Source organism: Melopsittacus undulatus, chromosome 12 (genome assembly GCF_012275295.1).
Source record: "Melopsittacus undulatus isolate bMelUnd1 chromosome 12, bMelUnd1.mat.Z, whole genome shotgun sequence".
In the NCBI taxonomy this organism is placed as follows: Eukaryota; Metazoa; Chordata; class Aves; order Psittaciformes; family Psittaculidae; genus Melopsittacus; species Melopsittacus undulatus.
In genome coordinates this window covers 7,438,676-7,465,074 of record NC_047538.1, presented here as the reverse complement: position 1 = coordinate 7,465,074, position 26,399 = coordinate 7,438,676, and the positions used below count along the sequence as shown (strand labels likewise).

Sequence of the window (26,399 nt, the reverse complement as noted above, 5' to 3'; positions counted from 1 at the left end):
AGCCGCGGGGCACGATGGGAGATGTAGTCCTGGGCCTGCCCCTCTCCCCGCCCGCGGGGCGCCGCCGACTACAACTCCCGGGAGGCCGCAGCGGCCCCGGCCCCGGCCCCGGCCCCGGCCCCGGCTGTGCTCGGTGGTGTCTGCTGCGGCTGACGCGCTTGTGGGGCCGAACGGGATGAAGGTTTGGGAACGCGGATCAGTGGGAGGGTGCTGAGGTGCTGGCACAGGGTGCCCAGAGAAGCTGTGGCTGCCCCATCCCTGGCAGTGCTCAAGGCCAGGTTGGACACAGGGGCTTGGAGCAGCTGCTCCAGTGGAAGGGGTCCCTGCCTGTGGAACTGGATGAGCTTAATGTCCCTTCAACCCAAACCATTCCATGATTGATTCCTATTTTCTCTGTGCCATTGAAACCAGCTGGAACGAATGTACTCCTTTTTAAACACTCAAGTGTTCAGGTTTTGGGATGATCTTAGGCTGATGTAGGGAGTTTCGGGAATGCAGTGTAACTCCTTGCAAGGTGCCCTGTGTCTTTGCTCAGCAGGTAGCCAGGAGGGCTTTGAAAGGCTCTGCAGGCTGTCTGCGGGGTAAGATCATAGCTCTGGTACTGCCTGCATGGGATCATTGGTGGCTTAAGGGCCAACACGCATGAATCAGAATGTGCGAATCTAACAGCATAAGGTAATGCTACTTTTATAATGACTTTCTCCCCAGCGAGGCAGAGGCAGCTTAGGAGTTTGTATTGTGTTTTCCAGTGGCACTGTTCATATGGATCTGTTCTGTCTGGAAGGACACACTCTGCGGAGGTCAGAGACACCTTAACCCACTCTTTCTACCCTTGCCTGGTCCATTCTGCTGCTCCGTGACACATCAAGCATGGCTCTGTTGAAGCTGATGGACTGGAGGTTTGGTTTACATTGCATCTTTGCTAATGTAGACTGGCAGAGCAGAGCAAGGGTTAAAAGTGGCCTGTGCTGATAGCAAAGAACAGCGTTCACAGCAGCGAAATGGAGTAGGGTGTTTATGGCAAGCCTCAGAGTGATCAGACAGCAGCACAGGACTTACCAGGTAAGACCCTGCACTCACAACAATAGGGCAGCAAGATCATAAAAGAATCACATGCCATTCCTGTTCCCACCATCCCTGCGGGAATACCATCTACAGCCCTAGAGGAGGAAACAAAGACACCAGGCAGCAGAATGCCAAGGGCTTATGAAGGCTGAAGAGAGCAAAATTCTGGTGGCATTCACCATAACTTTTATACCTACAGGGTACAAAAGATGTGTTCAAAACCACTTTTGCTGTTGTCACTTAATAAAAGCCAAACTGAACGACTCGGTGTCCCTTGTCCTCTGTGTTGCACAGAAGTGGTGCTGGCCAAACCACTCACACACACATCAGGGGGATTGGGAAAACATGAATGTGAAATGAGTGGACTGAATGCACCCTGGTGCTGAGCAGCCCTGCAGTGCGTTTTACCCTTTGGCCAGAAGATGGAGAATGAGCACTGTTAAGTGTTTGGGAATGTGGTAAGTGGATCTAAGCAGGCACTGATGCTTCCTCCCTCTGCTTGCTTTTTACCAGGCAGATTTATATGTTGGCATAAACATAGAAATACATTGGAGCCAGGGGAGTCCAGCCAACAGCAACTGTCTGAAAAGAGCCATTCACATTTAAAGGAGCTTCTTTTGTGCTCACTCAATAAATACCAAGGTAACTTAGGCCTTACATTTGCCAGTGCTTGTAAACATGTGAACTTGCACACCCAGACCAGTCACACAGCATCAGCAGCTTAGTCCAAAGGTACTGCAAATGGCAAACCTCTCCGGTGTGTAAATAAGGGTGAGCTCCAAGGAATCTTTTCTTGTGGTAAAACATTTGGGATAAGGAATGAGCCATGCAGGGATGGATAACCCAAACGCAGCCTGCAAGATGTAAGGAATTTTTGAGGCTTACAACTGCAAGGCAGATGTAGGAAGTGCTGCATCTTAGAGAAGGGAGGACTTGAGAGTACAAGGGAAGTGCCCTTGTGCATGAGCACAAGTGCATGAGCAGAAAGAAATAACCTGGCTTGTGTGCTTAGGGGGTAGACCAAGAAGTAAGGGGTCAAAATGCAGCAATGAAAACTCAGGTTGGATGCTGGGAGAAGTAGGTTGTCCAAAACACGTCTTTAGGTTATGTAGAGGACACTTTCCCCAGGAACTCTGTCCTGCAGTGCCTGTTTTGCATGCTTAATACAGGAATTTGTGTGTGGAAAGGCTGTTTCCGAGGAATCTCTCCCTAAAAGCAAAGCCTGGAGGAACAGCTTTCCCTGGCTCACACCCTACAGATGTGCACTGATGTTACAGTTACACCTTGGGGCACTGCCTTCAGAGGCAATGACCTGGATACAACAGAAGGGATAGGTGTGGCTTCCACTTTTTAGGGATAACTGAACAGTGTTTCTAGCTCATCTGAGTCTCAGAACAAGCAGAGAGTGACCTACATCCAATACCCAGCTTTGGGAATTACCTTTGAGGAAGTTCAGTTCCATATCTAGGTCTCCTCTGGAGCAAATGGAATCACAGCATAATAGAATCCAAACCCAAGGAATTCCTTTTTCTTCCTTTCCAACAATTGTTTAGCACTGAAAAACAACTACCCTGGTTTTGAAATCCACATTTCTTGTTGGAAAAAATATATGATTCCAAGGTAAAGGAAACCTTGGATCCTTCAGATTATAACAACTGAACTCTCCCCTGATGTCTTGAGCCATTGGCCTTTCAGGAGCTGCTCTGAACAACAGGAGATGTGAAATAAGCCAGGAGCTGTGGCAAAGCTGCTATGACAGTTATCTAACAGATGTATACATTAAAAGGCCTGTGTCTGGGGGCACCATCTGCATCCAATAAACATGAAAGCAAATATTTAACTGATAAATAATAGCAAAGCCTGAGTCCAGCTTTGTGTGATTCACAGGGGTGTGAATGTGATCACTTTGGAGCTCAGTGGAGTCTTTCCCCTGGGCCATTTGTGTGTGTCTGCACAGGCTACTGAGCCCTCAGCTGCCAATCCCTTGCCATCTTGCTCTTTGCAGTGTGATGAAAAGTACTAGCGACAGCTTGGATCTTCATCCATCAACTTGTGATCTCTGGGGGAGCTTTAAAACACTCACTAACAAATTTTGGCAAAGCAGCTGCTGAATGGAGCCTGCCATCGATAAGGCAAATGGCAAATAAATACACTGATGGCATCTATTCAGCCTAGGGGCTGCCACAGGTGTCCAGAGGAGCACTGCTTTCTGCTTCTGAAGCAGCCCCTGTCTTGGTGTCATCTATAAAATGAGATGAGTGGGATCTACCCTCTTATCCCATTCACTTCTGAGTGGCTGAATAGACTGAGTAGAGGATTCCAATAGGGAAGCTCTTACTGAATTGCCAAATAGTGAGTTCTTCCCTTGCCTGCTGTCCCACTTCAGCACAAGCACATGGAGAGGCATGAGGAAATGAGATATAGATACAGATATAGAGATAGGGATAGGGATAGAGACAGAGATATAGAAATATAGATACGGATATATAGATATATAAAAGGCAAATTTCCATTCATTTCTTCAATATATTTCTAACTTTAGCATTAAGGAATTTCAAAATCCCATTAATATGGTTTATTTATTGTGCCAAATGAATATGGCATATGGATTCTGCAAGGGAAGTCTGTCCACGCTGCTCTAAGTAGCTAGCAGTGGTGACAGCAGGCATCTTTGCTTCATTAGTACTTCGGCATTCTCAGTGCTGTATTATGGGATGAATTTCTACCCCATCAGAATGTTAATGCTTGGGAAAGCCTCCATCCTGCTGCATTAATGTAGGCTTCAAAATCCCAAAGTGATCCCAAGTGTGACTGCAGTGAAATCAGCAGGATTACAGCAGTGATGAATCTGGTCCCAGCCAGAGAGCAGACATGGAAACTAATCCTCCTTTTTTCTGCTGCTGCAATTATTTAAGCAACTTACTCATGTACCAGGGGTCAAGTTGTCTGTGGCTGTAAATGAATGTTTGGCACCTTAGCTCCCTGCACCAAGGGGAATTAGGTCCTTAGGCCTGTCTGGCTGCACTGCATACACAATCTTTTTATGGAGTAGTTCTCTGGCTGTAAATGTTGCCAGATCCTGTCTTAAAACTGTATTAATCTTTAAAAGTAAACAGGCACAAAGCAACCTCACCCTTTCAGTCCCCAAACAAAGGCCTTTTGGAAGTCCAGGTTTAAGGATCTTTGCAGACATTGGCACATGCAGCAACTGGAAGACCAGAGCATGAAATCCCATCATACCTTAGAGACGTTGATCTTTGCTGTAGGACTGCCTGAGTTTCCAAGGCTGTTGAGGAAGGAGACCTTATGATGCTGAACATTTGTCACTTCTCTCTTTTTCCTACCAGAAGAATCCATTCTCCTCTTCCAACTGTGTATGGGGGGCAGCTGGTGCCCAGGCTGGGTTGCCATTCCCTTCCAGGCATCTCTCTTCCCTATCCATATGCCAGATATGAAGCCTGGTGGGAGAATGTGAAATGCTGCGGTGAACCTTTGTGCTGAACTGGAGGTACAGAGGCCATGCCAGTGGGAGCCAGAGAGCAGGCAAATAAAGAGGAAAGATGGAAGTAACTGGCAGAGTTGCAGAGATAAAAGCTTGAATGTCAGCATAATTGTCCTGTGCTATGCTCCTTGGGGTGTTCAACAGTGCACTGGAGAATGAAGTCTAACAGGCAGTGCACTAACCATCATTCTCTCATCATGTGGAGAAGAGAGGCTTGCATTGCTTTGCCCTAAAGGGGCCATTTTCTTGTCTAAACCCTATAAAGAGGGCCAGGAGAGTCACTTTCTATGAGGCTTCTTGTTTAGTGTTATGTAAGAAACAGTGTTTGTGCTCCTTGAGGTTGGGCTTTGCAGGCAGTGCTGGCTGGAACAGGCATTTTTGTGCAAGAGCTGAGTGCCTATGTGCCAAATTGGCTGTTTGTGCTGACAGGCACAGCAGCTATGAGACAAACAGGCACTTCTGCAGGCTTCCTGTACAGATGGGGGCTCTGCTATGTGTGCAGGGGGGCAAATGAGCAATAGTACTTTTAGACTTCTGGGCTGGTCAGACATGTGGAGCTGGAAATGGAGGCAGGTAACAATCTTTTGTGTTTAAAGGTCTTTCTGTAATTAGCTTAGTGTCAACTTGATCGTTGGCCATGCCGAGGGTTTTTGACAGGTTAATATAGAACAGGAGCTGATTTCCATTTTTATAGCTCTGTGTTGTTCTCCCTGTTGAATTCCTACTATTAAACATATCCATTCCATACTAGCTGGAATACCTGGAAGGAGGCTGCTGAGGGCAGCTACCTTAGAAGGTTTGCCAGGTAGCCAGTCTGTGTGGTAGATGAGATACTCATGTCACTGTTCTGCAAACAGATGTGGACCTCAGAATCAATAGAGCATCTCTCTGGCAAAGCCATTTAGTTTGTGTTCCCATTGTCTCTGTGCAGGGGTAGGGGGACATTGAATGAAATTTGCAAAACCAAAGACACGATTCAGGAAAATCTATTGTGTTTTAAATTAACAATTTAGAAAATCTCAGCCTAAATCTGTATCCTGTCTGCTGATGCTCACAGTTAAGAGGCAGTGGCAAAGCAGAGATGACGTAAGCTCTTGGCTTAGGGGGGTATTAAAAACCAGATTGAAATCTCCCTGGCTGACACCCAGTGTGCAGGGATGCCAGCTTAGGTTCCTCATAAATGATCTTTCCAGCTTGATGCTCAAAATGCAGTGTGGACATCTGGATAGCATAAAACCAAACTTAAAGTAAGCCAAAACAGCCCTGTGTCCCACCTGATTCCAAGAGAATGCTTGTGCAGGCGTAAAGCTTCCCCTGGAAAAACACTGCAGTGGAGAAGAAGAATTCCCATCTCTCATTCCAAGATGCTGCATGGGGCAGATAACCCCTGTGGCACAAAGCATTTGGAGTTGGAATTGAAGAGAGCTGCCACCTATGGTCAGTTTGTTCAGCTCAGGGCACTTCTCTGCATCCTTAAGATACTTGTGCCTAGGGGTTGTAGACCTTTAGAGATGTGGGATGTGATTTGCTCAAGGAAGTACCCTCTGAGCTGGCTGATGTGACAGCCCCTTCTCAGAAAGAATGCATGGTTAAAGGAGAAACTTGCACAAGTGAATACAGGGAACTATCCAAGCCAGGTCTTGCTACATCAGCAGGATGCCCCCTTTCCAGCTGGGGCATAGAAATCCTTGGCAAAGAGAACTTCTGCTCTGTCCCAGTCAGATACAGCTTAAAGATATGGGCATGAAGTATTGATACTGAAGTATTAAGTACAGATTAGGCACCATAAGAATGAACTCTCTGAAGATGGGGTTTGTGCCATGGGTCTCCGAACAAAGACTTCAGTGGTGGGGCTCTTATATTGTTTCGCTGTGGAAAACCAGAACCAAAGTGGAGGGGTTTATCCCTGACTGCAGGAGAAGTGGGATCAGCTCTGTTTGCTGGGATTTCACTAGCAGGCCACATAACAGGAATCCTGGCAAAGCATGAGCAAGAAGCAAACCCTTTGGCTCTTTGCTGGGGCTGTGCTGTTCATCTGGCCCTAGGTCTGGTGCAGAAATATGGAGCTAAAGCTATAACTGCATTTATTACAGCATAGAAAAGGGCTAGATTGCAGAATCTTTGTCAATCAAATCTTTCTCGGATAGGCATTCCCTAATTCAGGATTTTAACCTTTTCCAGAGTCAAAACCACAGAAATTCCCAGTATTTCTCAGGCAGGAACCAGCACATGAGGAAGTAATTAATGAGAGCAGGAGGGGGAAAAAATGTTCTGAATAGAGGCAAAACAGAGTCAGAGTCCTCATCCCACAGGCTGCCTCCTCAGGCCTCAAGATGCAGACAAAAGACATTCCAGTTCCTGACAAACAGCCTGGAAAGATGCTAAAGCATCCAGCAATCCCCCAGGATAGGTAAAGAAACAGCCGGGCAGTGAGGCTGATGCCGTCTCTGTGTCTGTAGGTGGAGTGTCTCTTGAACTGAGGATATGGGAATCAGCAACAAGATTATCCCTGTCCTACATGCAAAGGATCCACGGCAGACACAGGCTGCATGAAGCATCACTTCAGTGTTATTCTGGTTTTCAGAAAGAGCAAAGCAGGGAGTCTGGAATAATCAGTTAATTCATTAGGGAACATCTATAATGATTTCTGGAAGCTGTACTCAGAGCCAGGACCAGTGGCCAAATCACCCGGTTTCCAGTAGGCTGAGTCTCCCCCTTGTTCTGGCAGAGACCTCAAACATACCCAATCCACTTAAAAGGCTTGGGTTAAAAACCCCACCACAAAACCCTGAGTTACTTTGGATCCTTACAGGAATGCTGTGCCTCAGTTTTCCCATCAGAAAACGAGGGGGACAGGAATGCCATTCAGCTGTTTCCCAGCAGTACTGCACAGCTCAGTGGATTAACATTTATAAAGCCATGCATGATTCTTGGAGGGGAATTGCTGCTGAAGAATTAATTGTTATGATTTCTGCTTGTTCCCCAGATGCTTGAAATACAGAACTTGGCAGAATTCCGGAGGAAGCATCTCTGTGAGCACAGATAAGAGATGAGCCAACCTGACAGCCAGGCTGCTGGTGCAGGCAAGATTCATTACAGATCTGGGATTCTTCCATAGTAGATCTGAGCTCAGAGCATGAGCAGGGCTCCAGGAAGCTTTGTCTGTCCCATGAAGTATAAAATGATAGAACAGTTTGGGTGGGAAGGGACTTGTAAAGCTCATCCAGCTCCAAGCCCTGCAATGAGCAGGGGCATCTTCCACTAGACCAGGTTGCTGAGAGCCTTGCTCAACCTGACCTTGAACACTGCCAGGGATGGGAAGGTAGAACTAACAGCTTTAAACTGGTAGAGGGTAGATTTAGATTAGATATTAGACAGAAGCTCTTCCCTGGGAGGGTGCTGAGGCGCTGGCACAGGGTGCCCAGAGAAGCTGTGGCTGCCCCATCCCTGGCAGTGTCCAAGGCTGGGTTGGACACAGCAACCTGCTTGGAAGGGGTCCCTGCCCGTGGCAGGGGTTGGAGCTGGAGGAGCCTGAAGGTCCCTTGAAGATGTCCTTGTTAACGTCCCCATTTGTTCCCGCAGGTGTCCCCAGCAGCAGCAGGTGCCAGCCGCGGGTTTCTTCGCTGCTTTGGAGAAGGGAGGGGAGAACAAACACGTGGGAGACCCGGCGGGGCCACGGGCCGGTGCGGCGGGGGCAGCGCAGGGCCATGGCTCCGGCATCCCCCTCCGCTCCCCGGGGCGCTGCGGTTGGGTACCCCGGGCACTGCCGGTAGCGGATCCCCTCGGGGGCTGCCCCTCGGTCCCACCGGATGCCGCCGCCGCCGCCGGTTTCCTGGCCCGTCTCTCGGCCCCGGTGCCGCCGCTTCCTCCCGGCGCTGCCGGCGGGGGGAGGCCGTGGGGAGGGAGCCGAGGAGCTCCTCGTCCCGACGGGTTATTTTTTCCGGTCGGTGCTGCGGGGAGGGCGGTGGGAAGAGCCAAAGGCGGCGGTGCCCCCTTCCCCCCCCCTGCGCTGCAGCACATGGGAAGCAAAAGTTTTCCTCCTCCTTCTCCTCCTCCTCCTCTCTCCCCTCCGCCCAGGCGGCCCCGGGCCGGTTCCCAGGAGCGGGTCGGAGATGAAGGATGCTCCCACCGGTTCCTCGGCGGCTGCTGTCGGGTACCGGCGCTGCGCTGCGCTTCCCTCGGTCGGGCGATGAGGAATAAACCGCTGCTGGAGCGCCTGAGCCTCCCTGAGGGCTGGGAAGGAGCGAAGAGGAGACTTTGATCGCGTCTTGCCGAGGGATCTGCGGATCCGCGGAGGAAAAGGGCTGGTGGGCAAACCGGGGCAGATGCTTTAGCAACGCCGGAGAGGCAGCGCTACAGCATCGCTGTGCCCGGGGCCCACCATGGGCACCGGCATGTGTTCGAGGAGGCAGAAGGGGCTCCTGCAGACCGGGTTTTGCCTGGTGACCGTGGCGTGCCTGGGCTCGGGAGTTTTCATCTACAGCCACTTGCAGCAAAAGGTGCAGAACGCTGAAGCCCTGGCCCAGAAATACAAACAGCAGCAGGAAGCGCTGTCTGCCCAGCTCCAAGGTGGGTACTGACCTGCTCTGTGTGTCCACACGCTGCCTGAACTTCCCTCCTTCTCCCTCTCTGCCAACATAGCCTGCTGTCAGCTGTGCTGCACAGCCTGCTGATGCGCAGGGGGCCTTTGTGCTTCAGCTTTTGGCTTTAAAAAGCTCCAAAAAGATGCTGTCATGTATTTTCTTTCCCCCTTTGCTGTCTACAATTGGAATAGCCTTGAATCCAACTTGCTGCTCACAGCAGTAAGGGGACCAGAGGGTGCTGGATTGGTGAGTTCAGCTGCGTCACATCTATTCTGTTTCTTCTCCCTGTACTTCTCTTTGGCTGTAAGGACTAGTCCTGTGTCATTCTGAATGTGAAGCAGTAGAGATGCCAGCAGGACCTGGGGAAGCTGCTTGGGCAGGCTCCAAGATGTGGCTCTGCTCTCTGTCCTGCAGGAGTGTCAGGAAAGGGAAGAGACAGACAAGGGATGCTTTCATAAAGTTTGTCATCATGCTGCCTATTGCCTTTGCAAGGAGACAACCCTCAACAGCCCACCTTCTTCTAAAGAGACTGATCTGTGACTAGAAAAGTCTTGCCTGCTTGGTTGGGGCTGACAGATGCTTGCACACAGCTACCTAAAAAAAGGGGGAGGAGGAAGAGGAGTTGGCTTTCCTGAGCCTCTTGACCAGCACTTGGTTCCTCTGGCAAGAGCTGCCAGAAGGGAAGCATAATGTGTATATTCCCCTTCCTTTTCTTCCCTCGTTTGTCCTCCTTACAGACATGTTTAACTGTGGGAGAATGGCATTTAGCCCATGGAGAGATCCCAGCAGGAAAGGCTGAGGATGTTACTCCCTTGCTGAACTCTTCTTTGTCTTGTCCATCATCCCAGCCTTACTGCATCTGCCAAAGTTTCCAGCATCTGTCACTAGATTTGGAGTCTCCAGAGGGGTTTGCTGAGGTCCTTCTAGAGAGGTTTGGTGGGAATCCACTCTTTGGTAGCCAGTGGTTGTGTATGGAATGCTGAAGCTTCCAGAGTGCCCACAGGATGGGTTTTGTGTGGACAAAGTATGTTTGCCTGTGGGTCTAATGAGTCAAGGTCAAGAGGTTCTTCTAACAAGTGAGTTTAGATCACTGTGTTTAAATGCAGAGCTCTTCCTTGGGCTCAGGGCTGTGTGTTCCTATCTGTGAACTGGGAAAGCAGAGTGTGGTGTATGTGTTTGGTTTGGCTCCCAAGGAAACATGCTTTAAAAGAGCCAATCAATCTTGTGGATCCATGCAGTGTGTGTATAGATTCACTGGTATGATCTGATGTCTTGTTTCTACTTCTTGTTGCTCTATCACACAGCGATCAAACAGCTACAGCTCCTAATGTGTTGCACAGTCCCAGCCACAGCAATTCCCACCTGCATCCTGTGTTTCTGAGATGTGAAGATCAGCAGGGCCCAAGTCAGCTCACATTCTTTTCTGGTGTGTCAGCATCTCTTGCTCCTCTTGGAAAGAGGGGCTGGTTCTTCAGAGGATAAGCTGGCAGTGGTAGCCTCAGGGTATCCCAGTTTTGGGAACAACAGGCTCAAGCAAACAACTGAGACAGGCTCCTTTGGGTTTGCACCCAAATATATTGGAATGGCAGAGCTGTAGCCTGTTGCTGGGATTTCTAACCCTCTCTCAGTCCTCCCATTCCTAAATACAGTTGTTGCCATAGCTACCCTCTTTATTTTGGGAAGACACTTACTTGTCCAACAGTTTTAACAAAGGCAAGGCTTCCTTTTGGATTTGGCTGGTGGGAGACGCCTGGGGACTGGCAGACAGGAGCCACATTGATGGAAGTCTCACAGTTCAGTGGCATCTTGCACACATGGCCATGGCTCTTGTGCTGCTGGTGCTTTGGTGCTGATCACAGGAAAGTGGGGAGTTGGGGCTCTGGGCTCTATCCCTGCCCCTGTGCTGACTCATGGCTTCATTTATTGTTGTGTCTTCTGCATCTCATTTCTGTCTTTCCAGCTCTACAAAAGGAGGATGTGCTGTTCCAAAGTGGAATTCAGTGCTGTTTAACCAGTGCTTCAGGTGTCTCCTTTTACCTATCAACTATTTCCTACCTATCAAGTATTTCCTACCCTTCTCGTATCCAAGTACAATATGTGTGAAATTAGAGAGGTTTTAGTTTGGTCACTTCACTAACCAACAGCACTGCTTGAACACATGGGAAGGAAGGTGCAGTTACAGTGCCATCCACTTCCATCTGACATTCCTCGTGGGGCTTGACAACATGGGACTGCTGTCTGGATGGGGCTTGGAGCAAGCTGCTCTAGCGGAAGGTGACCCTGCCCATGGTAGGGGGTTGGAGCTGGATGAGCTTTAAGGTCCTTTCCAAGTTAAACTAGTCTGGGATTGATTCCATGATTCTTCCTCACAAGAGGCTATCACTGCACACTGGTTGAGCCTGAGAATGCAGCACTCCTGTCCTCACCAGTGGGTGTGTTTTACTCCATCTCTTTCCTTTGCCATCTCTCCGGATCAGAGAGGGAGGTGTGATGAGTCTGGCTTTCATTTTGCTCCCCTTGTCCCTTGCTGTGGATGATTCTTGAGCCTGAGTGACTGGTGCCATTGGTGATAGCTGTGATGTGACTGGATGGAGATTGGCAGGAGTGTCAGATGCTTCTAACAAGGAGGAAAAAGCTTTTTCTGGGTGATGAGCGATGCGAGGAAAGGAGCACGGTGCAGCCTAGGAGTTGATGTTGATCTCTGTATGCTGAGAGCTGCTTGGAGCTTTAAGCCATGTGGGCAGTGTGGGGACTCTTCCCACAGCACATATTGTTGGCATAGAAGTGGTCTAATGAGCTATGTCCATAGTTTTAGCAGAACCAGAGCAACACATCCGATGCCTCTGCTGCCCTGCTCCATGGAAGCAGGGAGCTAGCACGTGCTCCTGGCTTACTCAGCAGAGGTGAATTGAGGACCAGGAGAGTAAGACCTGAGACTGGTGACAAGACTGGAATTGCCCTCTCCTTATGGATTAATCATCTGCAAGGGAGAGTTCATCTTAGTGCTGTGGGGTTTATGAGGCAACCCCTTCACACAATCACCCTGTGCTCTGGGAGCGAGTGAGAGCAAGTCAGGGCAAGACCTGCTCTGTTCTTGCCCAAAGGCAAGGCCCTGCAGGGGATTTCATTGTCCCAGTTCTGCATTTCCGCTCCTTTGGCAGCAGGTGATGGGTGTTAGTGCTGAGCGCTGGCAGAATTCCAGCCTGGATTTAGACACTGACCACCCTCCATTCTCTCTTGTAATTGGAAATTGTTAAAGACTTCCTGGCTTCCTGGCCTCTGAAGCCACACTGGCCATTCTGGTCAGCTGAGTTGTTGCTGTATTCCACCACAGCCATGAGCAGGGACAGCACTGACTGCTCTGTGTAAAGCTGAACCCACCTGGGTTCAAGCTGGGCCCTGTCAACCTGAAGGAATGGCAGGAGAGAGGACAGCTTCATTTCTGGGTGCTGGCAGTAGCTTCAGCTTGGCTTAGTAAAAACACAAGTGTCAGGGAGGCAGATTTTGTCCTAACTTTTGCAATCAACAGCTTATGGGATGGACCTGTTCTTGAAGGCTCATCTGTGTTGTGATGCTTGCATTAGGATTTGTGGTTATGGGCATGTTAGCATCTACAGCAATAGGCTTGTGCTTTCCTATGCTTTAGTTTCCCATTTACTGTGTGAGACCTTGTGGCTTGGGGTCATCTCAGCAGGTATTTCTGCATGAAACAGGTATTTCCTTGCCTGGTCCCTGCTGGGAGTGCTTGACTCGTTTGAGTGAGGCTGTAGCTGTTGAACCTGGCCCACTGTGCACTTTGGTCTGGGTGACAGCACAACTGAGGCTGGTGCCTGCCTCGGTTGTTCTGGGACCTGGAGGGGTGGAAAACCTGCTCCTGCAGGGTGAGTGTCTAACCCTGCTCTTATACCAGGAGAAAACAGAGTCTACTCAGGTGACTGGAAAACGACATGAAATGCTTGCAGGAGGAATTCCTCCAAGCCCAGAACTGCTGGGGCAAATGCAGAGTTGAAGCTTGGAGCACATGGAAGAGCCTGGTAAAGCCTGGGAATCCCCAACAGTCCCAACAGCTGTGAGTTTTCATTGCTGCTGTGAGGTCCCCATCACATCAAAGGGTTGTCCTTGGGTGCTCTGCTAGATAAGACTGCAAGAAAGTGAGGTGCTTGGGGCAGAAACAAGTGCCCAGAGCCCACAGGTCTTTTGGGAGGTGCTGATGTTCTGAAGATGACAATTTCATGGAATAAAGGTTTTTATCATGTGCTGAAGAAGCACCCACAGTCTCTTGTGTGCTTTGCTGGGCGGGGGAAGCCCAGTGACATCTGAGTAGTCCCATGGGAAGAGTGTTTCTAAAACTGAAGCTGTTATGAAGCAGACACTTGGACAGCTGCACTGATGGGTTTGCTGCTTTGCAGTGTGCTCAGCAGGGGAAAATGTCCTTCCTGATGGAAAACAAGTATTTCTGCTGTAATGGATTGGGGAACATGGTAGTTTCCTCACTATACATTGAGAGCAGCATCTGCACTACCACTGGTGCTACTGATGGTCAACACTGTGAATATTAGATACACATAAGGATGTCTTGTGTCTCTTGTTTCTCCAGATTGAAGTGTCTGCTCTCAGGTAGCAAACCACCTGATAACACAAGACATGCACTGGCTTTGCTGCTCCCATACAACCTGCATGGAACTTGCTGTCTCTAATAGATTCACTTGTGAGAGCACAAGTCACTTGGGGCTCTTGGAATGGGTTAGCACTTGTTTTATGCATGCAGATATCATCCTGCTTTGTTCCTTTTCCTGGAGACTGCATCATGGCATAACCTGACCCCAAAGATCTTGGCTTTGGAGGCAAGTTTCTCCCATTGCTCCTCCCCTCTGAAGTGCTGCCCGGTGCCATTCTGGCGTGGTGGCAGCCTGTGGAGGGGATGGAGGAGCCTGTTGCAGCTGAGTGCTGTGACTCTGGGAAAGCTCTTGGGTAGCATTCAGACATCAGAGTGGATTAGCATCACCATCCATCAGGAAGCTTCTCTGACACTTTCATTTGTCATGTGGCTGCTGTGTGGTGCAGCCTCATTGCTCTCCCTTCCCAGCTCCTGTGCAGAATACAGATGATCTTTTGTGTGTAATGGGAGAGGGAGCTGCTTGGCTCACTTTGCCTTAGTGGCCTCAGGGCCACTGAATGGCTGGGCTGTAGAAGGGGAGAAGATGTCTCTCCTGAATGCTGCATCCCTGGCAGTGCTCAAAGCTAGGTTGGACAGGGCTTGGAGCAACCTGCTCTAGTGGAAGGTGTCCCTGCCCATGAAGAGGGGTTAAACCAAGCTATGGTTGTATGATTTATCTGCAGAACAGATGACCCGAAAGGCTCTGACTGTCTCAAGCCTGGTAGTGGATTTGTTCCATAAATACAGAGTTTAGCCATTGGCCATGAAAGCCACATTTGGGCTTTGCAGCTTAGGCTCCAAAGCAAAACCTGAGCGCAGATGCTCACAAGATACACCTGACCCTTTCGTTATCTAGAACATCAGGTACCTGCATGTATTTCAGGACTGTTGCTTTCTTGATGTGGATTTTACTTGTGAGCTTCTGTGTGCTCATGCCTGGAAATCCAGAGTGATGCAGGCCATTGCAAACAGGAAAGGCTCCTTGGCAGTCCAAGGCAGGATCTGAGGTCCACATATGCCCCTTTTGGGGAAGATGTGGGAAGAAATCTTGGGGTTTATTATCTCATGCTCTGCCTCTTTCTGCTTCCCTAGTTGTGTATGAGCACAGATCCCGGCTGGAACGATCCTTGCAGAAGGAGCGAGGGGAACACAAGAAGACAAAGGAAGGTGAGCCTCTTGCATGGGTGGCATAGGGGTGGCAGCCAACCCCCAGCTCTTCTGTGGGGAGATGTGTGTGGTACTCACAGTGTTCTCTGAGCTGCAGCTTTTTGCCCAGCAAGAGGCTGATTTCCTTATTCCCTCCCGTTAAATTCCAGCTCATTGAACTGTTTTCTCTTCTTCCCTTTCTAGATTTCTTAGTGTATAAGTTAGAAGCTCAGGAAGCTCTCAACAAGGAGAAGGTAGGTTTGCTTCATTCCTCAGAGCTGTGTGTGTGATAATGGTAAAGATCCTTCTAGTACCACCACAGTCACGAGGCCAGGGGTGTCTGGAATGTGTGGGACTGCGAGTGTGTATGGTACAGGCTGAACTTTGGCTGACTCCACTTTGCAAGGCTGTTGGTGTGTGAGGATTTACTGCATCTTGGGGCAAGGCTGTGTCGTGCTGGAGCTGTTCTGCCTGTTTTCCCATGTGTGACAGCAGAGTAGCTCCTGGGGTAGCAGGGAGTCCTGTGCTCCAGTCTGGAAGGAGAACTGCTGTTCCATGGTACAGAAGAGTCCTGGGGAACTTGAATGCAAGGCACACCACAGGGAGCATGGCAACAAAAGGCCATGGTGGTGTTGGGAAGCATATCCATTGTTTTCTGTCTCAAGGGACTGTCAGATTATTCCCACTAGCCTGTGGACTTCTCATTCTGCAGGGAAGAGGAGGCCTTGCCAGTGAGGGTTAGGAGGAAACACCCCTGGCTGACAGCCTGTCCCATTCACTTCAAGTTATAAGGCTGCTTATATTCCTTTCTCAGAGCATCTGTTGATGAGATGCTGGAGTTCTTTTAGCCTGCTCATCTGTGAGTGAATGTCACCCTGTTAACAGAAACTCATGGATGAATATCTGAACGCTCTCATGGCTGGGCAGTTTGTGCTGGTAATATCTCATGCCATAGTGAGTATTTCTCCTATCAGTTAAATTGTGGGCTGTAGTGGAAATCTCTGCACGGTTTTTAGTGTGCACTGCCATGGTGCTGCTTAGTGTTTCAGCCCTGTTGCTTTAAGCTGCTCCACCACAGATCCCAGCAGATGGTTGTGAAACTGCCTGTAACGGGGAGAGCTGCAGCGTGTTCCCTCTGAGGTGGGTGCTGCTGCTGCTGTGGGAACTTGGCCTGTGAGTGCTGGTGGCTTTCAGACCTCCTGGGTTGAGATGCTGCGGTGAAGAATGGTACCCTGGGCACAAAGGGGACGAATGTGACCATTAGCAAGGCATAAGCACATCCATTGAACTGGTACAGATCCATCTGTGGACATGTGTAAATCCCTGCCACTGCTGGTTTGTGCCAGTTGAGCTCAGTTTAGCTGTACCTGCTTCCAGGTGCTTCCTTTAGGCTTACCCAAGTGCTCAGCGATGGGTTTCGGTTGAGTGGTGCAGGTTGTGTGTGTGGGTGAAAGCCTCAGCTCTGGTGCTGGCTGCCTCCTCCTGCTCAGCTGCTGCAGACATTGCTCAGCCTGCTTTGGGGGGGGGTTGCTGTGCAAAAGCTCTTTCAGCATTGGGCCTGTCCTAGATAAAGGACTGGGGATAACTGCTCAGGATGTGAATCAAGGGCGTGCAGTTAATTAGCTCATTGTTACTTAATTGGCTGGGTTGTTCTGGAAAGGTTCTGTTCCAGCTGTGCCCAGCTGCACGTTCTGCTGGCCACCCTGCTTGGCCTGTACCAGTCAGTGTGTGTGTGAAGGAGCAGCAGGAAGCTGCTGGGGCTGCAGTGGCTGGGCAGGTGCTGGGCTGTGTTATGTCCTGTCTTAGGTTTTCCTGGGGTTTAATGCCACTGTTGGATCTTTTTCTTTCCAGCAAGATTCCATGAACAGATACGGGGCCCTCAGTTCCCAGCACAAGATACTTAAGGTAAGGGAGGAGTCTGGTGTCAGGGCTCCTGGGCATTAAGGAATGCTCTCTGGAAGGAGGGTCGGTCCTTTTGCTGACCAGAGGTGCCTAGGAGAGACCCAGGGTTTCCTGCAGCTAGTGCCAGCACAGAGGGAGGAGACCACACTGTGCTGTTGATCTACATTCCTTCCTGGCTCTTCAGGTTCTTGGGAGTTTCCTCTTTATTCTGTTGGGCTTTGTATCCGATTACAGCCTTCACCTATACTTCATTTCAATGGAAGTCTTTGTGCAGTTTATCTCACAGGAGTTCTGTTGTTCAGAGTGTTCTTTTCTGGGTCTCTTTGTGTGAAACTAGGTCTATTCATTGGAACTTGCCCTTCTGGGCTAACACAATGTATTCCAGTCCTTGCAAAAGGCTCAGAGGCAGGCAGCTTACAGCATTTGATAGCTTGTCAGATGCTTTATCTTGATGTTCTAAGGCATATCTTGATGTTAAAGTTTGCTTTTGTTAGAGCAGTGCAAGTGTGCCTGGTGATGGTGGGGTTGAGATGGTTTCAGTTAGAGCATTGGCAGTGAAATGGTAATTTAATTCTGGGATGGAGAAAGAGGGCTATGTTCCAGCAGCCCTTAGCACCGCTGGGTTGTATTTCCTGAGCAGAGTTGGACCTCCAGCTGCCTGGCTTTTGGATTCAAACGTCGGGAAAAGGGAAGTACAGTTCTGTCTCTTGGGTATTATCCAGCACTGCGGATTCTGGGAACGCTGTGCAATAGTAATGTTCCTCTTCATAGCAACTGCAGTCTGAGCAGAATGCTCTGGCTTGCTTGTCTCAAGGGGACAGTGGGAGCCGTTTGTCCTGGCTCCCTTTCTCTTGCTTCCTCTTGTTTTTTGGGGGGGAAATCTGGGTTTTTAGCTGTATTTACAGCTGCTGAAAGGCAGGCCAGCCCTTGGGGCTGCAGGGAGGGAGATTTCAGCCTCCTCCCCAAGGCCTCCCCCCCAAAAAAAACAGTATTCAGCTCAACTTCCAGCTCGTTCTGAGCCTGAGTGACACTTCTGTTACTGGAGACAGGCAACAAATGCTTCCCACTGCTGCTAGCTTCCTCAGGAGGAAGATTGCTGCCAGCAGTGTCATCACCTAGCAAGCAGACTTGTGCTGAACAGAAGCATCTGACTCTGTTAAGCTGCAGGTCCCAAATATGACCAAAGACATCCATGAAGCCACACCAGCATAACTGGCTTTGATGTTTCTGGCCACTGCTCTCACTCTGGGCTGTTCTGAAGTCATTTATGTCTGATGAACATCTGTGCTGTCTACAGAGCTGCTTCTAAATCCTGGCAGAAACACATGGTTTTGAGGTACTCTTGCTATCTTCTTTCTCTTTACCTGCCCATTGCCCCAGAGATCTCAGTGAGATAGAGCTGCATAGCTCATGGATCTTGGGTACCACATGTTTGAACAGCAAAGTGGAGGTGGCATGAGAGGACAAGCTGGCCTGAATTCATCCAGCTCAGCTGAAGGACTCCTGCTTTTTGGAAGATGAGTTGGCATCCTGAATGAGTTGCTTCTCTGAAAGAACCCAACACAGAGCATGTTCCAGACAAAACCCAGCCCCTTTAGAACCCTCCTAAAGCTTGCAGCCATTGGTCACATCCATCCTTAGAAACCAGCAGAGAGTGAGGATGTTCTGTGTGCTTAATGAGCTGCCTGGGCCTCGGGTGCTTTGTGTGACCTTGGTCAAGGCACTTCAGCTTCCTGCTGCTGTCAAAGGATGAATATTCCTTCCCTTCTTCCTGGCTGTGAGCAATCTGGGGACAGGCATTATGCACATCCCCTGCCAGGCAGAATATGGGCTAGAAATTAATTGACCTGAGCTGATGAGGACTAAAAATGCCTTCAATTGCTGAGTTTCTTTTCAGAAATCAATTCCCACTTGCTGATGCTGGTAGCTTCTGAGGTGTTCAGTATCAGAATGATTTTAGGGATGTGCTTCCTCTGCAGTGCTCTCTGCCAGTGGCTCTGTTGAGAACAGTAAGTACCGAACGTCTCTGAAAGCGAAGCAGGAATCTTTTATTCTCTCTTTTCCTTCCTGATCTTGTGATGTGATTAACCTGACATCCTCGTCTCACTTCTTTGTTCTGTCTCTGGGACCCCTCCATACCAATAGCTTTCTCCTCTGCATTGGATGTATTTTTGGAGTACAGTTATTTCTCTTCTTTTAGTGGAGAATAATTGCTTCAGGGGAGAATGCCTGGGCCACAGATGCTTTGTTTTACTGGGGATAAATGCAATCACTGATAGCACTTAGAGCTTTGGGGCTTCTAGAGAAGAAGATGAGGTGGTTTTTACAGGAATGCTGCTGGAAATTGCAGCCTGTGTCCGGAGGAGCTGTTGTGTGGAAGGGCCAGGGTTCACCTGCAGCCTGTCCATCTACATACATGATTGGTGTTGACAAACTGAATGTGGAAGGACTCTCTGGGTTACCATGGGAACAAAAAGGGAGGTGAATTCTGGTTCAGTGGGTCTGAGCAAAAGGATGTCTCAGCATGTTTTGTTCTAGGGCCCTGCAAGAGAGAAAGGCAGAAGAGAACAGCCCTTCAGCCCACTTCTGCCTGGTGAATTCTTGGCCTGCTTGAAACAGTCTGTGGTCTTGTGAGAGTCTTGTTATCCTGGCATTTTATGCCTGTGAGCCCCACGTTACTGGGTGGGATGTAGGCTCTCTTTAGTCTCATTATGGGAGAGGATGTGATATCCTTGCAAAAGGTTCCTCCCTCCTGTTCTAGCAGCTTGGAGCAGTGGGTGGGAGAACAGCCAGGCGAGCAGGATGCGAGCCAAACAGGGAGAACAACCAGAGTGGTTGGGTGTCCAAAGGCAATGGGAATTGGACCTTAGCCCTACTCAAAGGTGAACTGCTCCTATAAAGAGATGTGCAGACTGATGCTACATGCACCAAGGAAACTCTCCTTGCAGGCAGTCTTGTCCTTCAGCATGTCTGGGAGCCTGGAAAGGACTTGGCTTTGTGCAGTATCAGCTAATACAGCCTGCATTGCTCTCACAGAGCAGGGTGTGCAGGGAGGTAGGGGAGGAGTAGGAATAACTCTTGGCTGTGTCCCAGAATCTCCATCTCTTTTTCAGGCAGGAGTGGACTTGCCACCACATTCTGCTTCCAGTTTAGTAGCCTTCAAGAACACCTCCCAAACTGCTTCACACAGCAGAGTTTAACTGGCATTTCACATCCCTGCTGAACCACTGAACACAAAGAACACCTCACTGTACCTGGGGTTTCTAGCTACCCTATTGGAGCAACAACCATCTCTTCTGCCTCCCCAGGCAACTTATTAAACAGGCACTCAAGTAGCACTTGGCAATAGCTAAATCACTCTTCTTCACCTTGTACTGACTTTGTCCCCTCTTTTCATATTCAGAACCAGCATGAAGATGTCAAGAAGCAGCTGCTTGACCTGCAGCTGCAGCACAACAGCTTGAAACTGGAACATCGCAAGACACTGGAGACTCATAGCCAGAAATATGCCCAGCTGCAGCAGGAGAAGGACAGTGAAGTCGCAAACTTGCAGGGTGAGTGTGATGGAGAGCTGAGAAAACACCAAAGAACTGGGTTCAGGAGAGGACAGTGTTTCTTCTACAGGCCCCTAAAAGGTCTGGTAAGAGTGTAGGAACAGTCTTTAGGACCATGAGTGTGCAGTGCCTTAGCCCTTCCGTACCCCAGTTGGAGTTCTCTGGGGTTCAGAGCTGCCTGTACTGTTACACTGCATGGGGCATCCCTGGCTTCTATTAACCTCAGCTTTCACAGTGTTATTTTAAAAGCCTAATTTACTTTTGTTGTCTGCTTACTCGTTGTACATATTCATGCTAATTATCTTGTGTAGCATTTGTGTAGAACCAGGTAAGAGAACAAATCATTGTGCCAGGTGTTGATGGTATTCAGCCTGTGAAACAGTCCATGTCTCAAAGGGGTCACACTAAAAGGCTTGAGGCTAAGGTAGAGGTGCATGCCTGTGGTTCCACAGTAGGCTGGAGAAGAAGCAAAGGTTTATCCATCAGATAATGCTGCCTTACCCTATCCTTTCTCTGGTGGGTGAGTGTAACTAAGCAGTCATGGGGTTTTATGGCACAGATATTGTGACATTTAGGTATCCCATCTGGTTCAATACACATTTCCCACTTCTCTGTATATTTTTGACAATAAAAACCAATTTCTACACTACTAGAATTCTGTAAATGCTAACACTGAAGCAAATTAAACATGCTTTTTGTAATTAATGATGTAGCTCTGTAAAATGGATTTACTATTGCAGATATTGCAGAGAATGCTGATCCCTGTAATTCCCAAAGAGCAGTTTCTATTTAGTCTCCTCTTTAATTAGATTGGGGGGGGGTTTAAGGTTCACATCTGTTCTTACTTATGTTAGGTCTGGGAGATGGAAATCTGCTGCTGTTTTGTTTGGGTGTTTTCTCTCAGCACCCCTGGGTTGGAAGGGAGGAATTGAACACAAGCAAATGAAACCTAAATCTTTGATTGTCTCTTGCAATATGCAGCCCCCAGTGAACTAGGAAAAGAAATTGTGCAGAGGAAGGAGAATAAGGATCAGAAAAGGAATTCCAAGAGGGAAGCTGGTCGGGAAGGTCAGCTTAAGGCTGAGATATTAACATCCTCTGTCCATCTTCCCAGGCAGCCAGCCTCAATGGCAGAATGTCCTGTCTCAGGGATGAATAGTATATAAAAAGATGTACCACTGTAATCAGAAATAGCTATACTCTAGAGCTGGAATCTTGCATGGAATTCAGCCTATGGCAAAGTGACCATCCTTTTTACAGGGAAACATTCCCATCCCTGTCCATAGTGGCAGATGCAGCTATGTTTGCAGAGAAATCTCAGTGCATGCAGCAATGCTGATACTGTGAGAGAGCTTCAGCATCCCAAATAAGGCTGATATTCTTTGACAGTCTTTATTGGAGGATACACAATTATGTTCCAGGAAGTGAAATGTGAGTGCATTGTGTGTCTTGTCACTGCAGTACTCAGTGTGCAAAGAGCCTGAAAGGAGCCCAACCTGGGAGCTGCAAGGCACAGGCTTGTTACTTAACAGCATAGGGAATACATGTGCCTGAGGACCAAGCTGTCCTGCAATTGCTTTGTGTGTTGTGGGTCTTTGTGCCATCCTTTCAAGAGGCAGCTTCTCTGGGCAGTAGGGGGGAGCCTCCTTGGATCTGCTGTGGGTTCAGGAGACAGAACACACCTCTCCTGTAGTTGCTTCTCAATCTTCCAGTTACCACAAGTAGGGGCAGTGACTGTTGCTCTCCTGCTATTCAGCTGCAATGGGTAAGGGAAATGAAGAAACAAACACTCTGACAGTTAGCACAGCCAGAGCCTGACCTGATGGTGATAGCAGAGACACTGGAGAGGAGGAAGTTCCTTGGATGGGCAGGACTCCTGAGTGCTGACAGGAAGGAGGATTCAGGTTTGTCTGTGTGTTTGCCTAGTCCCTAGCCAGTGCTCCACTGTAATCCCTGGGCTAGGAGAGATCTGTGAGGATCAAGAGGAATTGATCATAAGGAAGAGAGACACTTGCACAAATGGCTTTCTTAGGCAGATATCTTCTTCTCTTGCAGATACAGTGTTTAAACTCAGAGAAGAGAGCAAGCTCCTTCGGAAGGCCCACCAGGAAGTCCACTCTCAGCTCCTTAATGCCCAGGTAACCAACAAGGGGCTGTTAGTGGCCACTTGGGACACCCTTTCACTGGGGTCTGGATGCACCATCCAGGATTCTCGACGTCATAAATCTAGTTATCAACTGTATCCCAGTGTGGTGAGTTGCCTAAAATGGTGCTGGTTGTAAGATGCATTCTGTACAAGTTCTCCAGCCTGGAATCTATCCCAGTAGCTGAAAATATGGGTATGCTATACAAGCCACCAGTTCAAGTGAGTGTGAACCAGTACATTCCCAACCCCTGAATGCCTCCTGCCACTCACATCTCAAATACTTCCACCCTGAATGATGATGAGTTGCTTCTTTTTATGCCCATATCTAATTGCAGAGAGGATTAGCAATGCAGAGGTGCTTGCTGAGACTACAGACACTCAACAACCCAGGCAACCTTAGTAGAGAGGGAGATCTATAAGGAAGCTGGGAATTGGAAAGAGCTAAGTGAAGAAGCTGGTGTTCAGTTAGTAAGTGCTGGAGCTTAAGTGGTGGCTTAAAAGTAGAGAGGCAGAAAAGCATTTTCCTGCAAGGGGAAAAGACAAACCTTTTGTTCATATGGAGATGTGCTCGTGATTTGAGCCTCTTCAGCACACTGAAAGTCCCAACCTCAGCGAATTCTGCTCATCCACCTGAAGCTGGGAGACTTGGGAAAGGGAGAAAGGGGGGGTATGCTGGGAGAGGTAGGAGGATTTAATGTCTTTACAGTGCCTGAGGCTCTTGAGCTGAGCCAAGACACAAGCAGCTTTGTAAATACACTTTACAAGTCACTTCGCAGTCTGAATTAGCCTTTTCTGGTGTTAATTAACAGCCTTCTGTCAAGCACTCCCTTGGATTATAGGATAAACCCAGAAGCAAGGAGCTGGGTTTGGTTAGATGCTGTTGACAACTGATTCTTCGCCTGAACTGGATGCTGAACTTGAGCTAGAGGTGGAGGGCACAGTGGGCTTTGACTCCAAGATTGTTCTTGAGTTCTGGCTGGATCTGCCCTGCAAAATAGGAGGGATTTAAGTGGCTCTGACAGCTCTTTGGCTCATGTCAGATGTGGTTTGAGGGCTCTCGGGTGGACCATCAGTGTATGTGACTTGCCTGCCTTGATGCCTTAGCACTGAACTGCTCTTTTACCCTGCTCCTCCACACGGCTGCTCGGATCCTCTGCAGTGATGCTGCCTGCAGTGTACTTGTTGGAAGCTAAACAAAGACTTCTAGTCTCTGTAGGGGTCAGTCCATCCAGCCCAAAGTGGGAATTGAAGCAGCATGAGATGACAATGATTCTATGGTTCTATGACAAGCTTCCCCAGTGCCCCTGGCAAGCATACATTCATTCACACCTCCTGAATTCCACTTCAGCAGAGTACCCTTAAAATGCTGTTTGCCTGTGCTGTGTTAGAGAAAGCAATCAGCAGTTCAGCTGTGCAGACTCGTGCACACTCAGAACAGCATCAAAACCCCTTGGGCAGAGGTGGTTGAGGCTAAATAGTCAAGCATTTCAGACTGGAAAATGTGGTGGCAGCTTTTGTGCTGCCAGTCTTAACTTTTAGGCCCTTCAGTGTTGAGCCCAATGGGAAAAGTGGTTTATAAGAAGCAGCTCCCTGTCATTGCTTGCCAAAGTTAAGAATGAGTAAAGGGATTTGCCCTGGGTGAGGGAGACAGGGCTCAGTTGCCTGCTCTGGATGTCCCAGACAGTGGTGTAATGAAGTTGTGCTCCAGCCATCTGTCTGCCTGCTATTTCTGGCTCCTACAGAAGAAGCAATAGTTGATCCCAATGATTTCAGAAAATTCCTTGGATCTTTGGACAAAGAGCTTAGTGTTAAAGTGTTCTGTTTGTCTTTCTGATCAGTCCTTTGTGGCGTGTAATCAGTGATTCCTATCACAAAGATGAATGGAATCGTGGCTGCCATCAGTGGGGTGAGGTGCCATGTGGAGGAGCAGACACCTACAAAGGCTCCAGGCTTCTCTTTGCCATGTCAGTTTGCACTGTATCCCGTCTTGCTTCCTGCTGGCGGGTGGAAGTTTAGAGGAGTAATTTGCATTCTAGACAACATGTTCCTTTTCCAAGGATTCTGACACGTTCCCCAAGCCCAGCCTGCAGTAGCTGTCACATCGGTTGCTCTGCCAGGTAAAATGAGGCACGGAGGCATCAAGTGATACACGCACAGCTTGCTGTGACGGGCTGCAAACAGCATGTGTGAGTCTGTGCACTAAGGCTGGTTTATAGCTGCTTTCCCTCTGGGCTGACCACCTTAACAGGCTTTTGATGGGTACAAGTTCTGCTTCCATCTGGCTTGTTCTGACTGGAAGCAGTCTGCCACTAGCTAGGGCTATATGCCATGAACTTGGCTTCCTTTTCCTTTCCTCATTCCTTTTATGTTAGCTTTGCAGAGTGGTTTTGTTGGGGTTTGGTTTGTTTTCTTCACGTTAAGGTCAAATTTCAGGGGGAAGATCGCAAATCAGCAGAGCCTGCTCAGGAATTCATTTCCTGCTGCACTTTCCTTGCTGCTTGGAAGCTTTCCTACTCTGCCCAGACCCTAATTTGGTCCCTTTCCAGGTACCTTTGGCAAGCATATGAAAAGCTTTCCCCGTCACTTCCCTATAAATAGCTGGGGTGGGAGTGAGGAGCTCTTCCTGAGTAGCTTTCTCAAGCCATCCTTTAGAGGGTTGGAGATGGAAGAAATAAGCTGCAGTAGACAGAGGTGTTGCATTTACTGAAGAGTCCCAGAGAATCAATTCTCATTTGTCTTGCAAAGTAAATAGAATTGTCAAGTAGGATTGTGCCAGTTGTTGTCAGCCCTGCTGAGCTGAGCACATCCATGGGGAAATGCCTCCGCAGGAAGGAAAAGAGAAAAGCTGACTTGGAGGTACACATGTGTGAGCACAGGAGGAGAGGGAGCCAAACCTAACAGGACCTAGGATACAGCTCTTGTGCAGAGGCTGCAGTTATGTCAATGGCTTAAGCACTAAAGGCGCTGGGCAAAGAATTAGTGTCATGGGCCAGCACTTCCAGGATAAGCAATAAAATAAGATGCAAGACTGGCAAAGGGGGAATACAGAATATCTGTGGAATCTGGAGGGAAAGCTAAAGACTAAACATTAATGGTGTTATCTCCAGCCTTTCATATATATGAAATTCTATCTTCTTTAGCAGTGTATCCATGCTGAACAACTGGCTATGAAGAGTGGCTCTTCTCAGCAAGGAGTGGTTTAACCCTGTTATTGTGTGAGTTTTCTCTGTACACTTCTCATCCCCCCAGGCCCAGATGGAAGAGTTCAGGCAGCTCAAGGAAGCACTACAGAAGATGCCAAGTTTCAAAGGAGGAGGCGCTGGGAAGGGGCAGCAGCAGTTTCAGGTGCTGAAGGAGCAGCCCATGGTGCCAGCCAACAGCCAGTTGCAGCTTGCGAGGCAGAAGGTGTGGTATTCCCAGGAAACCGCAGGGAGAAGAGCTCTGCAGGGGTTTGAATGGGAGGGAACTGAGCTTGTTCCTTCAGAGGTTGTTCTCATCCTTTCCTCCTTGCAGGCTTTTCCAGTCAACCAGGAGAACCGTCCCTTTGGGAACCCACTGGCTTCACAAGTCTCCGGGGTTCAGAAGCAGGCAGATGGCCCTTTGCTGCAGGGCCAGAACTCGTACAGTAACGATGGCCCAAGGCCACAAGCCAATGTGCTCTTTACCCATCCACATCCAGCCCCAAGGCAAGATGCCAACTCGCTGCCGGATGCTCTGCCAGCCTGGCCAGCGAGACACGGGGATGGGCACGTGGTCCGGTTCACCCGCACCATGAACAGTCTGCCAAATGGGAACCCTGTAAGTTCTGCACCCTTGTTTTGTTAGCCCTTGCTTCTGAAGCTCA

General features: G+C 49.0%; 1 protein-coding gene across 2 annotated transcripts in view; it reads left to right on the top strand.

Moving 5' to 3' along the window:
• The first annotated feature begins 8,635 nt into the window (after nucleotides 1-8,635).
• Nucleotides 8,636-26,399, top strand: part of LOC101879464 (Golgi integral membrane protein 4-like) — a 30,873-nt gene continuing 13,109 nt past the window's right edge. For both annotated transcript variants that reach the window (XM_013127659.3, XM_031044256.2), the window contains exons 1-8: nucleotides 8,636-9,136; nucleotides 14,900-14,974; nucleotides 15,158-15,207; nucleotides 16,805-16,858; nucleotides 20,259-20,409; nucleotides 22,465-22,547; nucleotides 25,805-25,960; nucleotides 26,069-26,353. In XM_013127659.3, the coding sequence (XP_012983113.2) occupies nucleotides 8,950-9,136; nucleotides 14,900-14,974; nucleotides 15,158-15,207; nucleotides 16,805-16,858; nucleotides 20,259-20,409; nucleotides 22,465-22,547; nucleotides 25,805-25,960; nucleotides 26,069-26,353 (1,041 nt within the window). In that variant the 5' untranslated portion in view covers nucleotides 8,636-8,949. The remainder of the gene's footprint in view (nucleotides 9,137-14,899; nucleotides 14,975-15,157; nucleotides 15,208-16,804; nucleotides 16,859-20,258; nucleotides 20,410-22,464; nucleotides 22,548-25,804; nucleotides 25,961-26,068; nucleotides 26,354-26,399) is intronic.